The sequence below is a fragment of the Sinocyclocheilus anshuiensis genome, unplaced genomic scaffold, assembly GCF_001515605.1.
Source record: "Sinocyclocheilus anshuiensis isolate Anshui unplaced genomic scaffold, SAMN03320099.WGS_v1.1 scaffold642, whole genome shotgun sequence".
Taxonomy (NCBI): Eukaryota; Metazoa; Chordata; class Actinopteri; order Cypriniformes; family Cyprinidae; genus Sinocyclocheilus; species Sinocyclocheilus anshuiensis.
The window spans coordinates 121102-138883 of NW_015546039.1; the positions used below are offsets into that span (position 1 = coordinate 121102).

The window sequence follows — 17782 nt, forward strand, 5'->3', positions numbered from 1 at the left end:
CTTACGGGTTTGGTACCACATGAGGGTGAGTAATTAATGACAGAATTTTTATTTTTGGGTGAACTAATCCTTTAATACTTTACTACTCATACTTTAGTCTTAATGCATATTCTTAAAGGGGTCCTATTATGCTCTTTTACAAAGTCTTGATTTTGTTTTGGGGGTGTAGTAGAACAGGCTCTCATACTAGGTTGTTCGAAAAACACATTATTTTTCACATATTTTACATGAGTGTTGTGATTGGCAGCACTCGGCGCCTGGTCGGGGAAATGTATGCCCCTTACCATAGCCGCCTGCGAGCTTCAGTGTAAATATTGCGTCAAAATCAAATCAATTTGAGCGCGATTTAAACCCGGATGATTGTAACCACTCTAAGTTCATCTGCATAAGCTAGCGTGTCTCCGACACAGTGATAACAGTCGTTGCCTTCTCTAGTGCAGCTCAACCAGGTCTCGTCCCATTCGTCGGTATTTGTGATATCACAAATCCCGGAAAATATGCATTGTAGTCCAAACGAGTCGTTCGTTGTAGTTTTTGAAAAGTGATTTCTGTTAAATAAAATATCTCCTTTTGAAGTGGACTTTGAGCTTTGTAACTTCGCAGTTAAAAAAAACATTTTTTATGCTCAAACAGCAACAAAACTAAAGTTGAAAAAGTGAAAAAGCATAATAGGACCCCTTTAATATATCTTATTATTTAAAAGTTATTAAAAGTGAAACCCACAAATTAAAAACAAAACCATGCAAAACTCGTTTGAAGTGTAAAGGGATGTTTGCTCGTCACAACAAACATTCAAATCTAGTGACTGAGTCAGGAATCTCTATGGACTAAACTTCCTGTAAGCAGCCATTAGAGGCTGACGTTACCTTAGAGGCCTTTCCTCCAGATGTCTAAAGCAGCTGGGAACCTGCATGCAGGACTCACCACTTTAAAAAAACATCACATACCAGATGATGTTTTTTTTTTTTTTCTTTTTTTCCCCAGTCCAACCAATGGTGCAAGTTTGGTAAGGGAATACCTGTTTGGCCCAGCATCTAAAGACAAAGAGTTAGCAATTCCCTTTGGTGCCACAAGTGGCGCAAAATCGCAGCTTTAAAGTTCTTAAACAGAGCAGTCCTGGGCCAGCAGAAATGTAGGAGTATCACTTTATCAGTGCGAGTCATGTGCCGTAGTGCCGAGTATGTTTTTGTAACAGTTTTTTAAAGGGTACTAAACCATTCATACATCTGGAAATAAGTCAGACTCCCTTCAGTTCTGTCTCCCTGTGTTTATCACTCCATATATATTCCCCTCCCGAAGACTGTGCTGATTTAACAGAACTCCTTTGTGAGTCCTAGATGCTAATTTTAGCCACAGAGCCTCTTTAATTAACAGTGTCGTTCTTGATAAAACGGAGGGAAGGAGGGTCGGACACTCTAGACCAAAGCCAAGCCAAACCATGAGAGCGATTCTGCTGATACTACATGTATGTTTTCAGACACACTACATGCACAGCACCAAAGCCTGATTTCCTGAGGGGGAGGGTGGAGAAACATAACTGAACTGTTCTATTCCAGTTCTCCTTAATGTCAGCTGCACCCTAGGGGGTTACAACCATGACACTGGCATATGTGTATAAATGAGTCTAGTCTGGCTTCCTTTACCTCTTTTGGAAGAAGGAGAGGAGATTTCACTCAATTTTAGGGGACATGTTTTCTAACATCTGTTTTCATTTCTTGGGATGAATCTCGTCTCCCAAGATCTTTAAGAGATCAAACGGCTTATCCTCTCTGGGAGTAAAAGAAAAGTACAGTATGTAGTGTAATATGAAATGAAGTGTATTTTTGAAATACTTTTCCTATTCCAGCTTAATATGTAGAGGTTACAAATTTTAATTTTAAGGTTGATTTAACTGAAAAAGGTAAACAGTGGCTCCATCAAAACATTCTAAACAGCCCAACACTGCAACATTGGTTCAACCAGTGGTATGAGTTGGGGCAGGGCAGTACTACTTAATGGCAAAAAGTGGGAATGTTTTTGGAAATGGCCCTTATTATTTTTGCAATATTACTTTGTAACACAAAAAAAAAAATAAAATAAAGCGAGAGAATCCATGTAAATAACTGTTTGTACCACAAGCAAATGCATTAGTCTAGTGCTGGGCGGTATGACCAAAAATTAATATCACGGTATTTTTCAAAATTATACCGGTTTCACGGTACAAGATGGTATTTTTTTTTCATGCATAACCGGGTCACACACACACACACACACACACACCACTTCAGGGTTGTTTTATGATTAGCTGAGGTTCAGAATGATGAGATCATCTACTCATGTCCTGACAAGAACACTAACCACAAATTATACACCTGCAAAGGTAAGGTGGAAGCCCTGTTTCTGACAGCTCTGTCATGACATATAGAGGACCAAGGCAAAACACTAATATTAATAAAACAATAATAGCCAGTAACACCAGAAAACTGGTAGCTGAATTGTGACATGCAATGCTAAATCTACTGTTTTAAATATCATATTGCTAATTATTAGACATTCAGCTTATATTACCTGATATCAATGGACTATGTGGACTTTTTGTACTGCTTTTAATATTATTAACTGATATCAATGGACTATATGGACATTTTGTACTACTGTTTAATGGTGGATTTGTCACACCACACAGGACAATTTCAAATTCATTAAAAACATGAAAATTGTGAAAAACTTGACGACCACTTACAATAACTAAAATACACTTAAACAAAATTCAGTGTTCCTTGTCTTGATCTTGATGATTAAAAAAAAGGTCCAATGACAGGTTGTGTCAACTAACCACACACACAATATGCAAATTTGTATTTCCCTGCAATTATATAAATAAAACGTTTCAAATTACTGCCAGTCATCATTGCATAAAGACAAGCTAGATAATACTGCTGTAGATTGACTATTAAAAAGGCCTGTAATTAAAACCAGACTTAAATGCACAAACCTAAGTATCTGACAGACAGGTTTTAAAATATTTCACTTGACCTTGTTATATAGACCAAACAGGAATGCGATTAATTCCTCTAAGGAGAAGACGCCTCCCTGCATGATTCATATGTTGGGAATTCCCATGTATTCCTTTTTTTGTAATTGAGTGCAAAGTGATTATTTCAGATTTCTTAGTAACACATACATAGAGAGGATATGAGAATTCAGAATATTCTTGTATAAATGTTTATTCTGTTTGCTACTGTCTTATTGAAATACTGGAGATGTTCACTGGTACCATTTATACATATTTCACATATTTTGTTTCATGTATTCTGCACAATAATTTAATAAAAATTCTCATTCATGTCCTGTTAAATTATTAGCACACAAAACCAGCCAATTGCATTGCAAAAAAAAGTGTCACGGACAGGTTTATAGAGCCTTCCTTTACTGTTTTTGTATACTGATTTAAAGGGGTGGTTGATTGCGATTTCACTTTTTTTTTTATGTTAGTTAGTGTGTAATGTTGCTGTTTGAGCTAGGGATGCACATCGGTATCGGCCCGATACTGAGCTCCTGTACTCGTACTCGTTAAAATGCCCCGATACCAAACGCCGATACCACACAGCATGTGTTAAGTGCCATATTCAGACAATGAAACACCGACAACAGAACAACAGACAGCAGAATGGAGTTATTAGAGATTAAGGATGTCTACGAAGTATATGTATGCAATGAATATAATTAGGGCTGGGCAAAAAATTTTTTTTTTCGATTTTTCGATTAATCGTTTTTTTTAAATGACATCGATTCGATATCGATTCTCAAAAGCCGAGAATCGATCTTTTCCAGGATGTATTTCAGCACATTTAAAACAAGATCTGATTAACGTGAATCTTATCATTAGTCTAAAAAACGCGACTTCTATTTCTGAAAATATCACAGTTAGGAGATTTATAACGAGTGGCTCCCTGCATTATTACAGCAAAGTGTGTGATTACAGAACTAAGCCGCTGCAATGGAGCAGCTCTAATGCTATTAAATTAAAGATGATGTACCATAGAGCAAAAAATTAACAGTGAAAGTAACAAAAACTTGTAAAATACATTTTAATGGGCATACTTAAGTGTGAAAATAACCAAAGGATATACGGTCAAACCAAAAATTATTCAGACCAGATATAATTTTTGATATTTTTTTACTAGTGGGTGCAGGACACTATAGTTCATTTACGTAAGTGAGGATAGCAAAATTAAGTAAACTGTGACAAATTATACCCAAGATTTCTTCATACAAGTGGACTACCAATAAAACTGATACAAATTTGGGACCAAAAATTATTCCGACTGAGTCAGAGAAGTTCAGGTTTGCATGAAGCTGGGTGACCGCATGCCCAGGAGACTACATGCTGTCATTATCCCTCGCAATCCCCCTGCACTGCACACGCTCTGCATCTCTCTCTCTCTTTCAGATCACCAGCTCCAATAGTGTTCCAATTATTCACTTTATGTGTACAGACAGACAGACAGATATTTTTCACATAGCTATGAGAAGCGTTAAACATGGACACACATGTAGTTGCCGCACTGTATTAAAGCTTTAATCAGGATAAAACCGTATATTAAAAGCTAACATAAGCAGTACCATTTACAAATAACAGCTTATCTAATAGTATGAGACAACAACAAACAATAAACATACCATTAAGAGCCATGCTTGCACAGGTTCTGCATGATCCTCTTCACTAATATTCTCTGGGTCTCAATCGGGCTTAAATTGATAAGCAATATTGAAGACGCCATTGTTTACAATACAACCGGAGCACATGCCGCTGAGGTGAGGGGCGCGACTTTTAGACGCACACTAGAGGCGGTTTAGCCAATCACAACACACTGAGCCAGCTAACCAATCTAAGCCCATCGTGTATTTCTGAGGGAGGGGTTTCATAAAAACAGGAAATCATCCGAGCGTTCATAGGAGAAGGGACAGAGCGGTGTAGAATAAAGGTAAATTATGTGAAAAATAATGTTTTTTTTTTGTTTTTTTTTTAAACGAAGCATTAACATGTTAGACTGCACCCCATAAACAAAATCAAGCCTAGAAAAAGAAAGAAAAAAAAACAGGCAACCATTTAATAATTTTAAATGCTCCTTATTTTGACAGGTTAGAAGACTACATTTCAGATTTGAAAAGAAAACAAAAAAGATTGTGCATGCATTTTTGCTATTTACATGCTTGCAACAACATTCAATCTGTATCTGATATTAAAGGGGTCATATGATGCAATTTCAAGTTTTCCTTTCTCTTTGGAGTGTTACAAGCTGTTTGCCGCCGCGGAGACGCTGTGTGTTTCATTGTGAAAACTACTTTGTTTGGCCTTCCAAAAGAGGACACAACTAGAAATCAGTGGTTAAGTTGTTTTCAGAACGATGAGCTTTGTAAAAATCGGCACGTTTCAGAAAGGCGGGGCATAGAGGAGAAACAATAATGTACAGTATTTGGAAAATAATGTGTTTTTTGAAACTTAAACCGCATAAACATTGCATTACACCAAATACACAAAATAATGTTCTTTTTAGCAACATCATATGACCCCTTTAATACTGTATTTATAATAGTATCTTGCCATGATAGACATTTGGCCAATAATTTAATGAATACTGAACTACTGTATATTCACAAATAAAGAATTTCTGGTAGAGAACATCACTAACAATATGAAGGTCATGGGTTTAATTCAGAAGAATGCATAAACAAAAGTAAACAGGCATGAAGCATGTATTCACTTTGAACTGAAGTAATGGGACTTCTGAGTTCAGTATTACAAATTCAAAACAAACTAATTTAAATGGGAATTCCTCAGCTAATTATACTGATATTTAGAGTATTCCTATAACCTTATCTAGAAGAGTTACTCCTATTTGTAAACACTTAAAACTTCCTGAAGTTTGGTGAGTGAATAACTGAATCAAGGAAAGAGAAAACCAACTGTCCAAGAGACATTATTTGCATTCAATCAACATGCAACCTACTGCAATTGAACTAGTTCCTATCTGAAAAGCTGAAAATGGATTGCAGCAATAAATAAATGCATACATAAATAACATAACACTGTGGCTTTTCTAAACACACAGTACAGTGATTCAATGAAGCATTTGTGGAACTAACCAGGAAAAGTCTCACATTTGCCATGGGTTTCCCCAATACTAAGTGCCAGGAAAGACATACTTCCTGTCCTAATTCTTCTCTAATCCCTCTATCACCCTCCCTCTCTTGAAGATGAGCAGGTTGCTTCTGCCTGACCAATAAAACATGCGTCTGAATGCACCATACAGTAAACATACCTTAAATTAAAAAACCTAAAAAGAGTCAAGAAACGTTTGGGCTTGATCCAGTCACACCAAGTGTAACCTATCCTATGTGTATTAACAATAACATTGCAATCACTTTCACACTGCATTTTTTTTAGGTGATGAATGATAAAAACATTGACAGCCAATCAAAACCCTTCCTACTTTAAAGTGTGTGCTGCAATTATGAATAAACAATGTCATCATCTGTTGGTGTGGATGCTAATATAGTTATTTTTGTTATCGTTCTGGGTGTGAACGGGTCTTAAAGGGGTCCTATTATGCTTTTTCACTTTTTCAACTTTAGTTAGTCTGTAATGTTGCTGTTTGAGCATAAAAAAAGATCTGCAAAGTTACAACGCATATTGGGACGAGACCTGGAATAGAAAAGGCAACGAGTGTTATCACTGTGTCGGAGACACGCTAGCTTTTAGGGATGCACCGATACCACTTTTTCCAGTACTCGCCTGATACAGATACTTTTATTTTTGGTACTTGCCGATACAGAGTACTGATACCAATATTTTTATTGCATTTGTACATTTTTTAAATATTGGGTACAAAAACCAAAAGAGTATGTATAATGTTAGTTGGTTAACTTAATTTATCAAATAGATACAGTCAAACCAAAATTTAATATATTTAAAACATCATTTACATTGATGGTAGGTTATCATTGCACAAATTAACACACTCTCAACAATTAAAAAAAAAATTTAGAAGAGTTCTAAACTAACGCGCTGTCTTCACTGTATCTAACGCACACACGCTCAAGGCTGATTTAAGGCCGATTTATACTCGACGCGTCCGCGACATTTTTTGTAACTTTCCGTGCAGCTCCGCTTCCGAAGAAGCGACTCAAGCGACTCAAAGCGACTCTAGCCGAACATGCACGTCTGTGCCAGCATTTGACGCGGCAAAAAAAATTATTTCATACATACATAGCCTCTCTCTCTCTCTATGTCGTAAATGAACAGTTGATGAATTACACTTTTCTCAGAATAGAATATTCAAGTGGAGATCGCTAAACTGCAAGCTAAGCGCTGTTTTCAGAAAGCAAGCGCGCTTATCCACAGTGGAGAGAGACAACCCAGTTGTGTTCCTCTGTGGCCAGATTAAACCTTGTTGTAGTCTATATATGCTCTATTCATTCTTTTTTTTAGAAACCTCGCACTTTTCAACTAAATTTTAAACGTTGTAAAATTTTAAACAAATTAAGCGTGGTCCACTGCTGCACACGTGCCACAATATCGATACAGGGCCAGCTGTATCGATACTCGTATCGTCAAATCTCTGTGACGATACATCGTTGCTTTCCCAAGGCAGACGAACTTAGAGTGGTTACCATCATCTGGGTTTAAATCACGCTCAAACTGATTTGATTTTGACAGAATATTTACACTGAAGCTCGCAGGCGGCTATAAGGGGCATGACATTTCCCGACCAGGCGCCTAGTGGTGCCAATCACAACACACACTGGCCCAGCTAACCAATCACAGCACATTTCGTATTTCAGAAGGTGAGCCTTCATTTGATACAGGAACTATTCGAGCCGTTCATGCCAGACTGGGAAGAGAAGTGTTGTAATAATGTAAAATATGCGAAAAATAATGTGTTTTTCGAAAAACCTAGTATGAGAGCCTGTTCTAGTACACCCCCAAAACAAAATCAAGACTTTGTAAAAGAGCATAATAGGACCCCTTTAACTAAGAAAAGGCATACAGCTGGCCTGGTGAGACACTAACAAATGCACATGCATTCAGAGAAACTAAAAGACATGATTTCAAACAACAGAGGTGCCCTGAAGCACTAGCAGAGCAAAGAAATTACAGCCTTGTAATCATGAGTTTGCATTCATCATGTTATCCAAGTCCACAAAGAGTCACACTATAATATAAATCACAACCCAGCCACAACATTATGAGCATAATGCAACATTTACACACACAAGGATGCAAAGACTTCATTCATTCTTGTCATACTGCCTCTTTGCATTCATTTATGATTAACTTGACAGTTTCTAATTCACATTATACTATTGTAATATTATTGATAATAAAGTTCACAGGGAAATAAAGACAGCTGCATAAATAATCAGTGTTCTTCCTTCTGTAGCTACCTCATGGTTCAAATGAGCAACAATATCAAAATTCAACAGCAAGCCTCTTGTATAACCAAAAGCTCAAATGCAAAACCTTCTATTTTGGATAATCCATTAAACCCCTGGCAAATCATTATCATTGTTCTTTGTTGTGGTGATTTTTTCAACAGTATATTACAGGGTACAGTAATATCCATGGATAACTGTTGTTTTGGACAAAGTCCTTGGTTGTACAACCACAGTAGAACAGAAAAAAAGTACTGTGGTTGTACCAAGGTACAGTAGCAGCATGAGATGGTAATAACAACTTGAATGCATACCATTATACTGATGATAACAATATTTATGTTATTTACAATGTACCTCAACATACTTCAGAGAAGGCTATGGTATTACCTCAGTCCAAAACATCGTATTGCCATGAAACCAGTTTATTACCATGGTACTTTGAAAGGCTTGAGATAAGATATTCTCAATTTCTTTTTTGTTTTAATTTGGCCATAGCAGCAAACAATCGCAAGAGTTGGTAAGTGATTCATTTCCATGTAATCTAATCTATTTTATCTTATCTTTATTTAAAACTGATTCAAACATTTGTTTTCGCTTGTTCCCCAATGTTACCCAAGTGTTATAAACATTGGTAAATATTGCTGTTTATTACTATGAATTAGTATATTGGTGCATCTATAAGATTATGATTAAATATTGTTCCTTTTGATGTTCATTTAGTGAAAAACTTATTTTTATAGCATTTTTAATCTTAGAAATTAGGGTTTGTCATTAAATGACTAAACAAATCAATAAACAAGTTAATTTTTAAGCAATAAACATTTGGCTGAAAAACATCAAGATATAATTTTTAATCTATTTAAAAAAAAAAAAAAAAAAAATGGTAGTACAATGTTTTTTTCAGTACAATTTTGTCAGTGATTAAAAACAAAAGCTACAATAAATACAAAAGCTAAAGAGACAGGAGGAGTGAAATCAGCCATACCTACAACCTCCTCTGGGTCCTTCACCACTATGTGTGCGTTCAGTTCCTGAAGTTCCTGGTGCAGTTCCTCTACCTTCTTGTTGGACTTTTTAAGCATGTTGTCCACATAAGCCAGACTCTTCTTATCTGTGGTCACCTTCCTCAGGTTCTCAGCTCCTTCTTTGATCTTCAGCTCTTTGCGGATCTCTCGTTTGATCTGGTCCTTGATCTCATCCAGCTTTTGTTGGACCATGGTGTCTGAGAGGTCCAGATTTTGGCCAAGACCAAGACGTTCTGAAACCATCTGACCCCGAGTATCACTCTGAGGAGCAGGAGAGAGAAAGAGATAGCAGAAATGTTTACAATTATCCGAGGCATTAAGAGACATGGAATGCATCCTGGAATGAAGCATCATTCTCAAGATGCAACGCAATGGCAAGTTCTCAGAATAAGTGGTCTGCATTGTCAGAGTAATATCCTTTCTATGCTGCAGAATGATTGCTGCAGGAAATTCACTTTCACATGCAAGGTAGAGTGTATGATCCGGTTCAGGCTGTTATGCAATGGAATAAAGCACCAGCTAATCAGCTTGAGGAGGTCCAGCGATCTCGCAAGAACAATGCAACACCTTCAGACAAGCACAAGGGTCTGGGACAAACAGAGTGTACACAATGAAGAAAAGAAAAAGGAAAATCTAGTTAGAATTGTCTAGAAATATACCCTGTAAACCAGGAATTGGTTTTATTTGAAAGCACTTTTATACCATTTTTTAAAGACTCCAAAAATAACTATAAAAATAACAAACATTATTATAATAACTATAAACATAAGCATGTAAAAAATGAATAATAATAAATATATAGGAAACAATTGGAGAAAAGTGAGGGGAATTGGATCATGAAAGGATCATGAGACAGGACTTAATTTCAGGTGCAAGCGCAATTGTGCCATATGTTTGCCCAAAAGGCTATGCCGTTGGCCCGGCAAACAGCTATATTTTTTTAAATTTTATTAGACTTACTGATTCTGACAAACAATCATGAAGGTTTGCTAGGGTCCTCTGTACGAATTAATTTCGTGTTTATTTATTTATTAACTTTTTCCCTGAATGCACCACATGACTTTGATTTGGGCAAAGTTATTTTTTGTATTAAAATGTGGAATTATCTGCCTTTGGCTTGGTCAGTTGTGGCTTAAAAGACACTTATTCAGAAAATATTGTCAATCTCACTGTACTGACAGTAATTGGATGAGAACTCAAAAGCTTGAACTGAAGAGAGCTTGATAATGAACGCAATGTCTTCTGTAGACCAGCATTTGAAGTTGTTTCATAATTAATCACCTTAGCCATACTGACAGTAACACGATTATTGAACTGAACTGACTCCACACTGAATCAGAATTGAGCTAAATAACGTCACTATTGTCTTCTGCAGAACTGCTTTACAGCTGAAAATTAAGTGTTTCAAAATAGATGAATTTTGCAATATTAATACTGTTATTGTCCTGTTTATTACTGTAAAGCTGTTTTGAAACAATATGTATTGTATAAAGCACTATTACATAAATAAACGTGAATCGACTTGACTTGTTGAAATGAAATAATGCCAAGCATCAGAAATCAAAAATGAACATCATGTCACTGACAGAAAAAATCCCAAGTGGTCAAACAATGTCAAGCAACGCTGCTACAATAAATCTCATGAACACATAAAAAGGCTGTGTGTTGGAGAATTACATTAATGGAACAGTTCACCCAAAAATGAAAATTGTGTCATTACTTCCTCACCATTAGGGATGCATGATATATCGGCCAACATATCGGTATCGGCCGATAAATGTTAATTTTAATGTTATCGTTATCGAACCGATAAGAACATTTTGCCAATATATTAAAGCCGATAAATAATACATTATTAAATAATGAAATATTATTGGAATCACTTCGAAAAGGAAAATACAGTGAAGTGCAAAATGTGCAGGGCAAGTCTGTCATAATATAACGAGAACATTACTGTTAAATAATGTTATGGAATCTTTGTGCGCCCATGTTTAAGCGCGTTGTAACGGGAAGAGCGCATTCACAATGGAGCTGCACCTTCATGACCAGCACAGTTAAGTTCGCTTATGCATTTGCAGCCATTTGTGCAATTGTACGTTGTAATATTGTGTTTATTTTATGCATATAGGTCTGATTTATCACAAATTGAAAGCGTTTGGTTAAGCTAATAGAGCGCAGTTTACCTGAGATCATCTTTAGCTCAGCGCATGTAGCTCCAACAGCAGCGCATATATAACATTATAACGAGAACACTAATATAATAAAACGTTGTGAATTCTTTGGCTTAATTTGTCGTGTTTCAGCGCGTTGTTGCGGGAAGAGCGCATCCACAACAGAAGTTACACATTCTGGTTAGCACGTAACTTACTTCGAGTTCCCTTGTGCATTTGCGTCTTTTTGTACATATACAAGTTGTAATATTATGTTTATATTGTATAAATATCTGATTAATGTCATATCTGATTAATCTAATATATGATGTGTTTCCTTGAGTTAAATAAGCTGCCAGCAAAGCGCTTCAGTTTACCGGTGTTCATTCAGCTCTTCAGCTTCAGCGCACGCAGCATGAACAGCAGTGCACAACATTAATTACTATAACTGGGAATGCCATATGCATAACATTATAAAGAGAATATTACAGTATTAAAAGTTGTGAATTCTTTGGGTTTATTGCCGTGTTTCAGCGCGTTGTTACGGGAAGAAGAGCACATCGAGTTACACATCTGACTAGTGCGTAAATTAGTTCAAGATCACGTGCATTTGCGTCTTTTTATGCATATATAAGTTATAATATTATGTTTATGTTGTATAAATATCTGATTCTCATATAGCATAATTAACCCACTAACAAAGCGCTTCAGTTTACCTGTGTTCATTCAGCTCTTCAGCAACAGCGCACACAGCTTAAACAAAAATGCTGCTATTTGAAACAATGGTATTAATTTAAGATACTTCTTTTTCAAAATCATTGATATATTATTAATAACCACTGCTTTTATTTTTATCTTATTTTCATCAACAATATGGTTTAATTAAAATAATTTAATTATTGTCGGTGCAGAGTCTATTCTGTTTAATTTATCCATGGCACATGATGTACACGCAAGTAATGCTGTCTAGTGACTTGTTTGCATTATTTTATTTATTTGTAAGGCTGCTTTATGTTGAAGTGTTTAATGGCTTTTAATGGTGAGACTTTTTTGTAATCAGGCTCTCAAAAATTATATAAAAATTTGGATTTAGATTTATCAGCCAATATATCGGTTATCGGCTTTCATATATAAAGAATTATCGGTATCGGCCAAAATTTTCATATTGGTGCATCCCTACTCACCATCATGTTGTTCCAAACCGGTAGGAAATTCGGTAACATTTTATTTTACGGTGTCCTTGTTAACTAACACTAACATGTACTTACTATTATAATAACAATAAATTATGGATAATTACATGCAAGTAACAATAAGACAAACCCTAACCCTAAGCATATAGTAAGTAAATTTAGTTAATTAATATTACTCCGTACTTGAACATATAATTACACTGTAACAAGGACACCTTTGAAGTGTAACCGGAAATTCTTTCTTCTGCTGAACATGAAAGAAGATATTCTGAAGAATGATGGTAAGCAAATAGTTGTTGGTACCCATTGACTTCCATATTATCTTTTCCATACTACGAAAGCCAATGGCCACCAGCAACTGTTTGGTTACCAACATTATTCAAAATATCTAGAAACTCATCAACGTGAGGGTGATAAATGATGATAAAATTTTCATTTTTGTGTGAACTACCCCTTTAAGACATCTGCACCAATTCACCATTTATAAGACATTTAGGACAAGTTTGTCCTCATCCATCCAACAACCTCTTGTATGATGCAAGTGTTCGTTTTGTAATGTTAAAGCATACATCAAAAGTTCAACTGAGAATCATTTTCCACCTTAGGTCAGTTCAGTGCACAGCCTTCTCACTACAGCATGGTTCTCAAAGTTCACACAAACATGCCTGTGTGGTGAATGAGAAGGCCCCTCCTGAGAAAGATTTAGAGACATACAGCAAACACGGGGTTTGGCATTCAGAGCGTGTGTTATCAGCAGGGTGGGGTCAGCACACACAGATCACTGACTGAGGAGCCCAACTACTTCAAATCAACTAGATGCGGCCACACAGAGCGAAAAAACTCAAGTGGTGTGATTTAAAACTAGAGGCTTCCTGAAAAAAAGAGAAGAATCAACATCTAGAAGGTCACCACAAGCTTTAAAGTGCAACAGTCCATAAATCGTAAAGATATAGCCTATATCTAGAAGAAATCATATCAGTTTTAGTGGCGGTGGAAGAAAATAAAAAAAACATTAACCAATGCTTCACGATTCTTTTAATGTTTATTTTGATAATTTATCAATATGTCAATTCTATCTTTGATTCATTAAATCATCAATTTTAAAAAAGCCAAATTTTATCCTCTGTATTTTTTAAAGTTATTATAAAATGCCCAATATTGTCCTCCAAAAATGTGCTATGAATACAAATATAGTGATGTATTTATGTGTGCTATATACAGCGGGTAAAATAAGTATTGAACACATCACCATTTTTCTCAGTAAATATATTTCTAAAGGGGCTGTTGACTTGAAATTTTCACCAGATGTAGGTAACAACCCAAGTAATCCATACATACAAAGAAAACAAAACAAATAATTTCAGAAATTAAGTTGGAATTAAGATGGAATGACACATTGAACACATGAAGAAAGGGAGGTGCAAAAAGGCATGGAAAGCCAAGACACCAGTTGAAATCTATCAGTAATTAGAAAGCAATCCTGCCCCTAGTCAGTGGAAATTAATATTAGCTGGTTCAGTCCTAACACCTACAGTACCAGGATGATGAAGATGAAACAAGGGTGGACATTTCAGCAAGACAATGACCCCAAACACAGCCAAGGAAACTCTCAACTGGTTTCAGAAAAAGAAAATAAAGCTGCTAGAATGGCCCAGCCAATCACCTGACTTGAATCCAATAGAAAATAAGAACTAAAGATTAGAGTTCATAGAAGAGGCGCACAGAACCTTCAAGATTTGAAGACTGTGGAAGAATGGGCCAAAATCACACCTGAGCAATGCATGCGACTAGTTTCTCCATACAGGAGGCGTCTTGAAGTTGTCATTACCAACATAGGCTTTTGTACGAAGTATTAAATAAATTTCAGTAGTTCAATACTTTTTCCCTGTGCCATTCCATTTTATTACACATGACTTAATTTCTATTTGTTTTGTTTTCTTTGTATGTATGGATTACTTGGGTTGTTACCAACATCTGTTGAAAATTTCATGTCAACAGCACCTTTAGAAATATATTTACTAAGAAAAATGGTGACGTGTTCAATACTTATTTTACCCGCTGTATGCTGTGTGCTATATATGCTATGTGAAAATTGGGTTAAAATATAAACATTACATTTTAAAATGTACCATAGTAAAGAAAACAAAAGCACAGACAAAACACACACATTCACTATTAATATAGCAATTAGATTACATTTATATCCCATTACAGCAATTCCTTTAGAGTTAGTACTACTCTCATAAAAATATAACTACTTGTTACATTTTTAAACCTACATTTAAATGTAAAAAAAAAATGTTATATTTAATGTAACAAAACATGTATTTTAATCAGAATAACTGCGCCCCCTTTCTACTGTGGGAAGCCTATAAAGTTTAATAAAGAGTTTATGCAAAATGGAAAAAACTTGCACAGTTGTAGATTTTTCGATTCAATAAAATATTTTCATGAGAATCAACTGAAAAGTAAGTTCTAATAGAGATCGAGGCATAATAACATGTTAAAACTACACAATTTCACAAGCACAGCGTCTCATGACAGCCATTATGATATTCAGTATATGGAAACATTTTGACATTTGCACATCTGATTCTAGGTTATTATGCATGCATACACTATTTTATTTTAGGTTTCTATGTAGTGCTGGGCGGTATACCGGTTCATACCGAATACCGGTGTTTATTTTTGTTATGATATGAATTTTTTAAATACCGCAATACCGGTGTATGTCGCTTAAACAACGTTCGGAACGCGACACTGTTTGAAAGGGGTCCGTTTTCACTGTTGCACTGTGGTGAGGGAACAGCTGTATGTGTTACTAAGCGTGAAAGTTCCGAAACTGAAGTTCTGTGCAGTGAGCGGCAAAGAAGCAGTGCATTCAGTTGGCCACACCGCAGCCGACTCGTCAGTAAATTAGTACAAAACAGCGTTTCCTAGCACCTGTCGCTTACTGATTGTTTGGAATTATAAATATGAGCGTAGTTCGTCTGTTAATATCACATGCACTTTTTAAAATTTTTTAGTTTGTTACTCAGACGTAGGCAGTGCGCTGCATGAGAGAAAAAAGTAATATAGCCAAAACAACCGCATAGCCGCTCTTTAGTGTAGATGCATGTTGATTTTATCAGACGATGCCGCGATTATAAATGAGAATGACTCCTGGTTAACATGTATTAAAAGGGGTCGTGTTTAGTCACTATTTAGTGTGGTATTTTTTGACAATATTCAGTCATGACAGTAAAATAGGGCATTCTAATTCAATATATTGCAGTATTTCCGGTCTCAATCAGTAGAAAATATGGTTAACACCCGGTCGTGCATGAAAAAAAAAATACCCTGTCATGTACCGTGAAACCAGTATCATTTTGAAAAATACCGTGATATAAATTTTTGGTCATACCGCCCAGCACTACTTCTATGTAGAATATTAAACAGAATATCACTGACTATTTGCACCCAAATATACTGTAGCATATACTGTAGCTGTTAAAAAAGTGAGATTCCTTATGAATTGTGACTGTTTGGATCAAAACAGAATACATTTTTGAGAAAAAAGAAGGGTAAATAAAATGTGTGTATAATAAAAAGACTATGTACCACACAATATAGAACTGGTTCTTACCAAGAAATGGACGATTCCAGCTGTGCATACAGACCCCAACATTGTTCTCTCTTAATAGCACAAAACCTTCAAGCTATCTTAGAGATCCAGAACTCTCCAAAAATATACATTCCCAAACTAAATGTAAAACTATAAAGCAGCACAAAGCTCTTCTAACAAGGGGAGCCTGTAAAAGTGTGGAAATCAGTCCAGCGTTTAAGCTAGTTTTGGCAGGGAAGAGTTCCATTCAAGGTAAGCCTGACATTGGATAAGCCATTTGTTAATCTATTGCTGAATGACGGCGACTCAGACTAAGATCATGGTGGTCTTAAAATAACGAGGGTCAAAGACATCAAGCATACTGCAATTCCAGCTGCCTTCCTCAAATTCAACCAATCAGAACCATACATCAAATTATTACTAATTTAAATCCATTCACATGCTAGAAAAAAGCAAGAGACACCAACAATCCCTCAATCAGTTTGCTGTCTTCATTCGATTTGTTTACTTCGAATATGACTTTAGCCAGATTAAGGTAATCAAAAATCTCTGTTTACATGGTAGATTCTTAATTATTCCAACCTAGAATGAAGTCATTATGTACATTAACAATAATTTGGGACAAATATAATGTATTTTAATGGAAAATGATGTGAGTGGCGCTGAGGCGCTCTGTTGCGTGGTAGGATTATGAACAGTGCCCGGAGTCGCAGCTGGGATCCGCGGACAGTCGGCGGTGACGCCGCCGGTGTGCGTGCACTCACAGAAAACAATGTGTGCGAATATTAAAGACGTGGTACGGCGCGGTGCAGATGACTTTTAGAAGAGGACACAGTAAGCTAGGCTGGTAGTTTGTTCTTTCCCCCGACGAGGGTAGGGGGAGAGGGCCTAGGTTCAAGAGTTATGGTTCGCTACTGGACAAACATCATTTATAAATCAGCTGTTGTCAACAAAAAGAAGCACTGAGGACTTCCTGCGGGTTTCCGCCAAAATAAAAACTGAGAAAAAGCAAGAACTCTATCAACATTCATAAATGTTAATACATAGTACATATAACATTCTCACATAGTGTTCAAATTGGTATCTGTAATATTTTATAACGTTTTAAAAGAATTATCTTCCGCTCAGAAAAGCTGCATTTATTTGTACAGTAAAAAAATACGTGCCTGATTCAAGAAGTGGGTCTCAAAAATGGCCAAAAATATTATTTTACCAACTTATTAATTTTAAATTAAATTGTGCTTTGTCTGCTAGAATGTTAAACATCTTTCAGTGTTAAGTAAATATTTTTACATTGTTGTTTTGTAATTGATTCTTTCTTTGAAAAGCAAGACAAAATAGTAAAAAGCACATTTTGGCTATTTAATTTATGCAATGGTGAAAAAAAAA

The 17782-nt window shown here is 35.9% G+C and overlaps 1 protein-coding gene across 1 annotated transcript in view; it reads right to left on the bottom strand.

Annotated features, from left to right (window-relative positions):
- LOC107698884 (serine/threonine-protein kinase N2-like) overlaps window positions 1–17782 on the bottom strand; it is a 54997-nt gene that overhangs the window by 21148 nt on the left and 16067 nt on the right. Inside the window, exon 2 of the mRNA XM_016500017.1 lies at window positions 9360–9707. Coding sequence (XP_016355503.1) covers window positions 9360–9707 — 348 coding nt within the window. The remainder of the gene's footprint in view (window positions 1–9359; window positions 9708–17782) is intronic.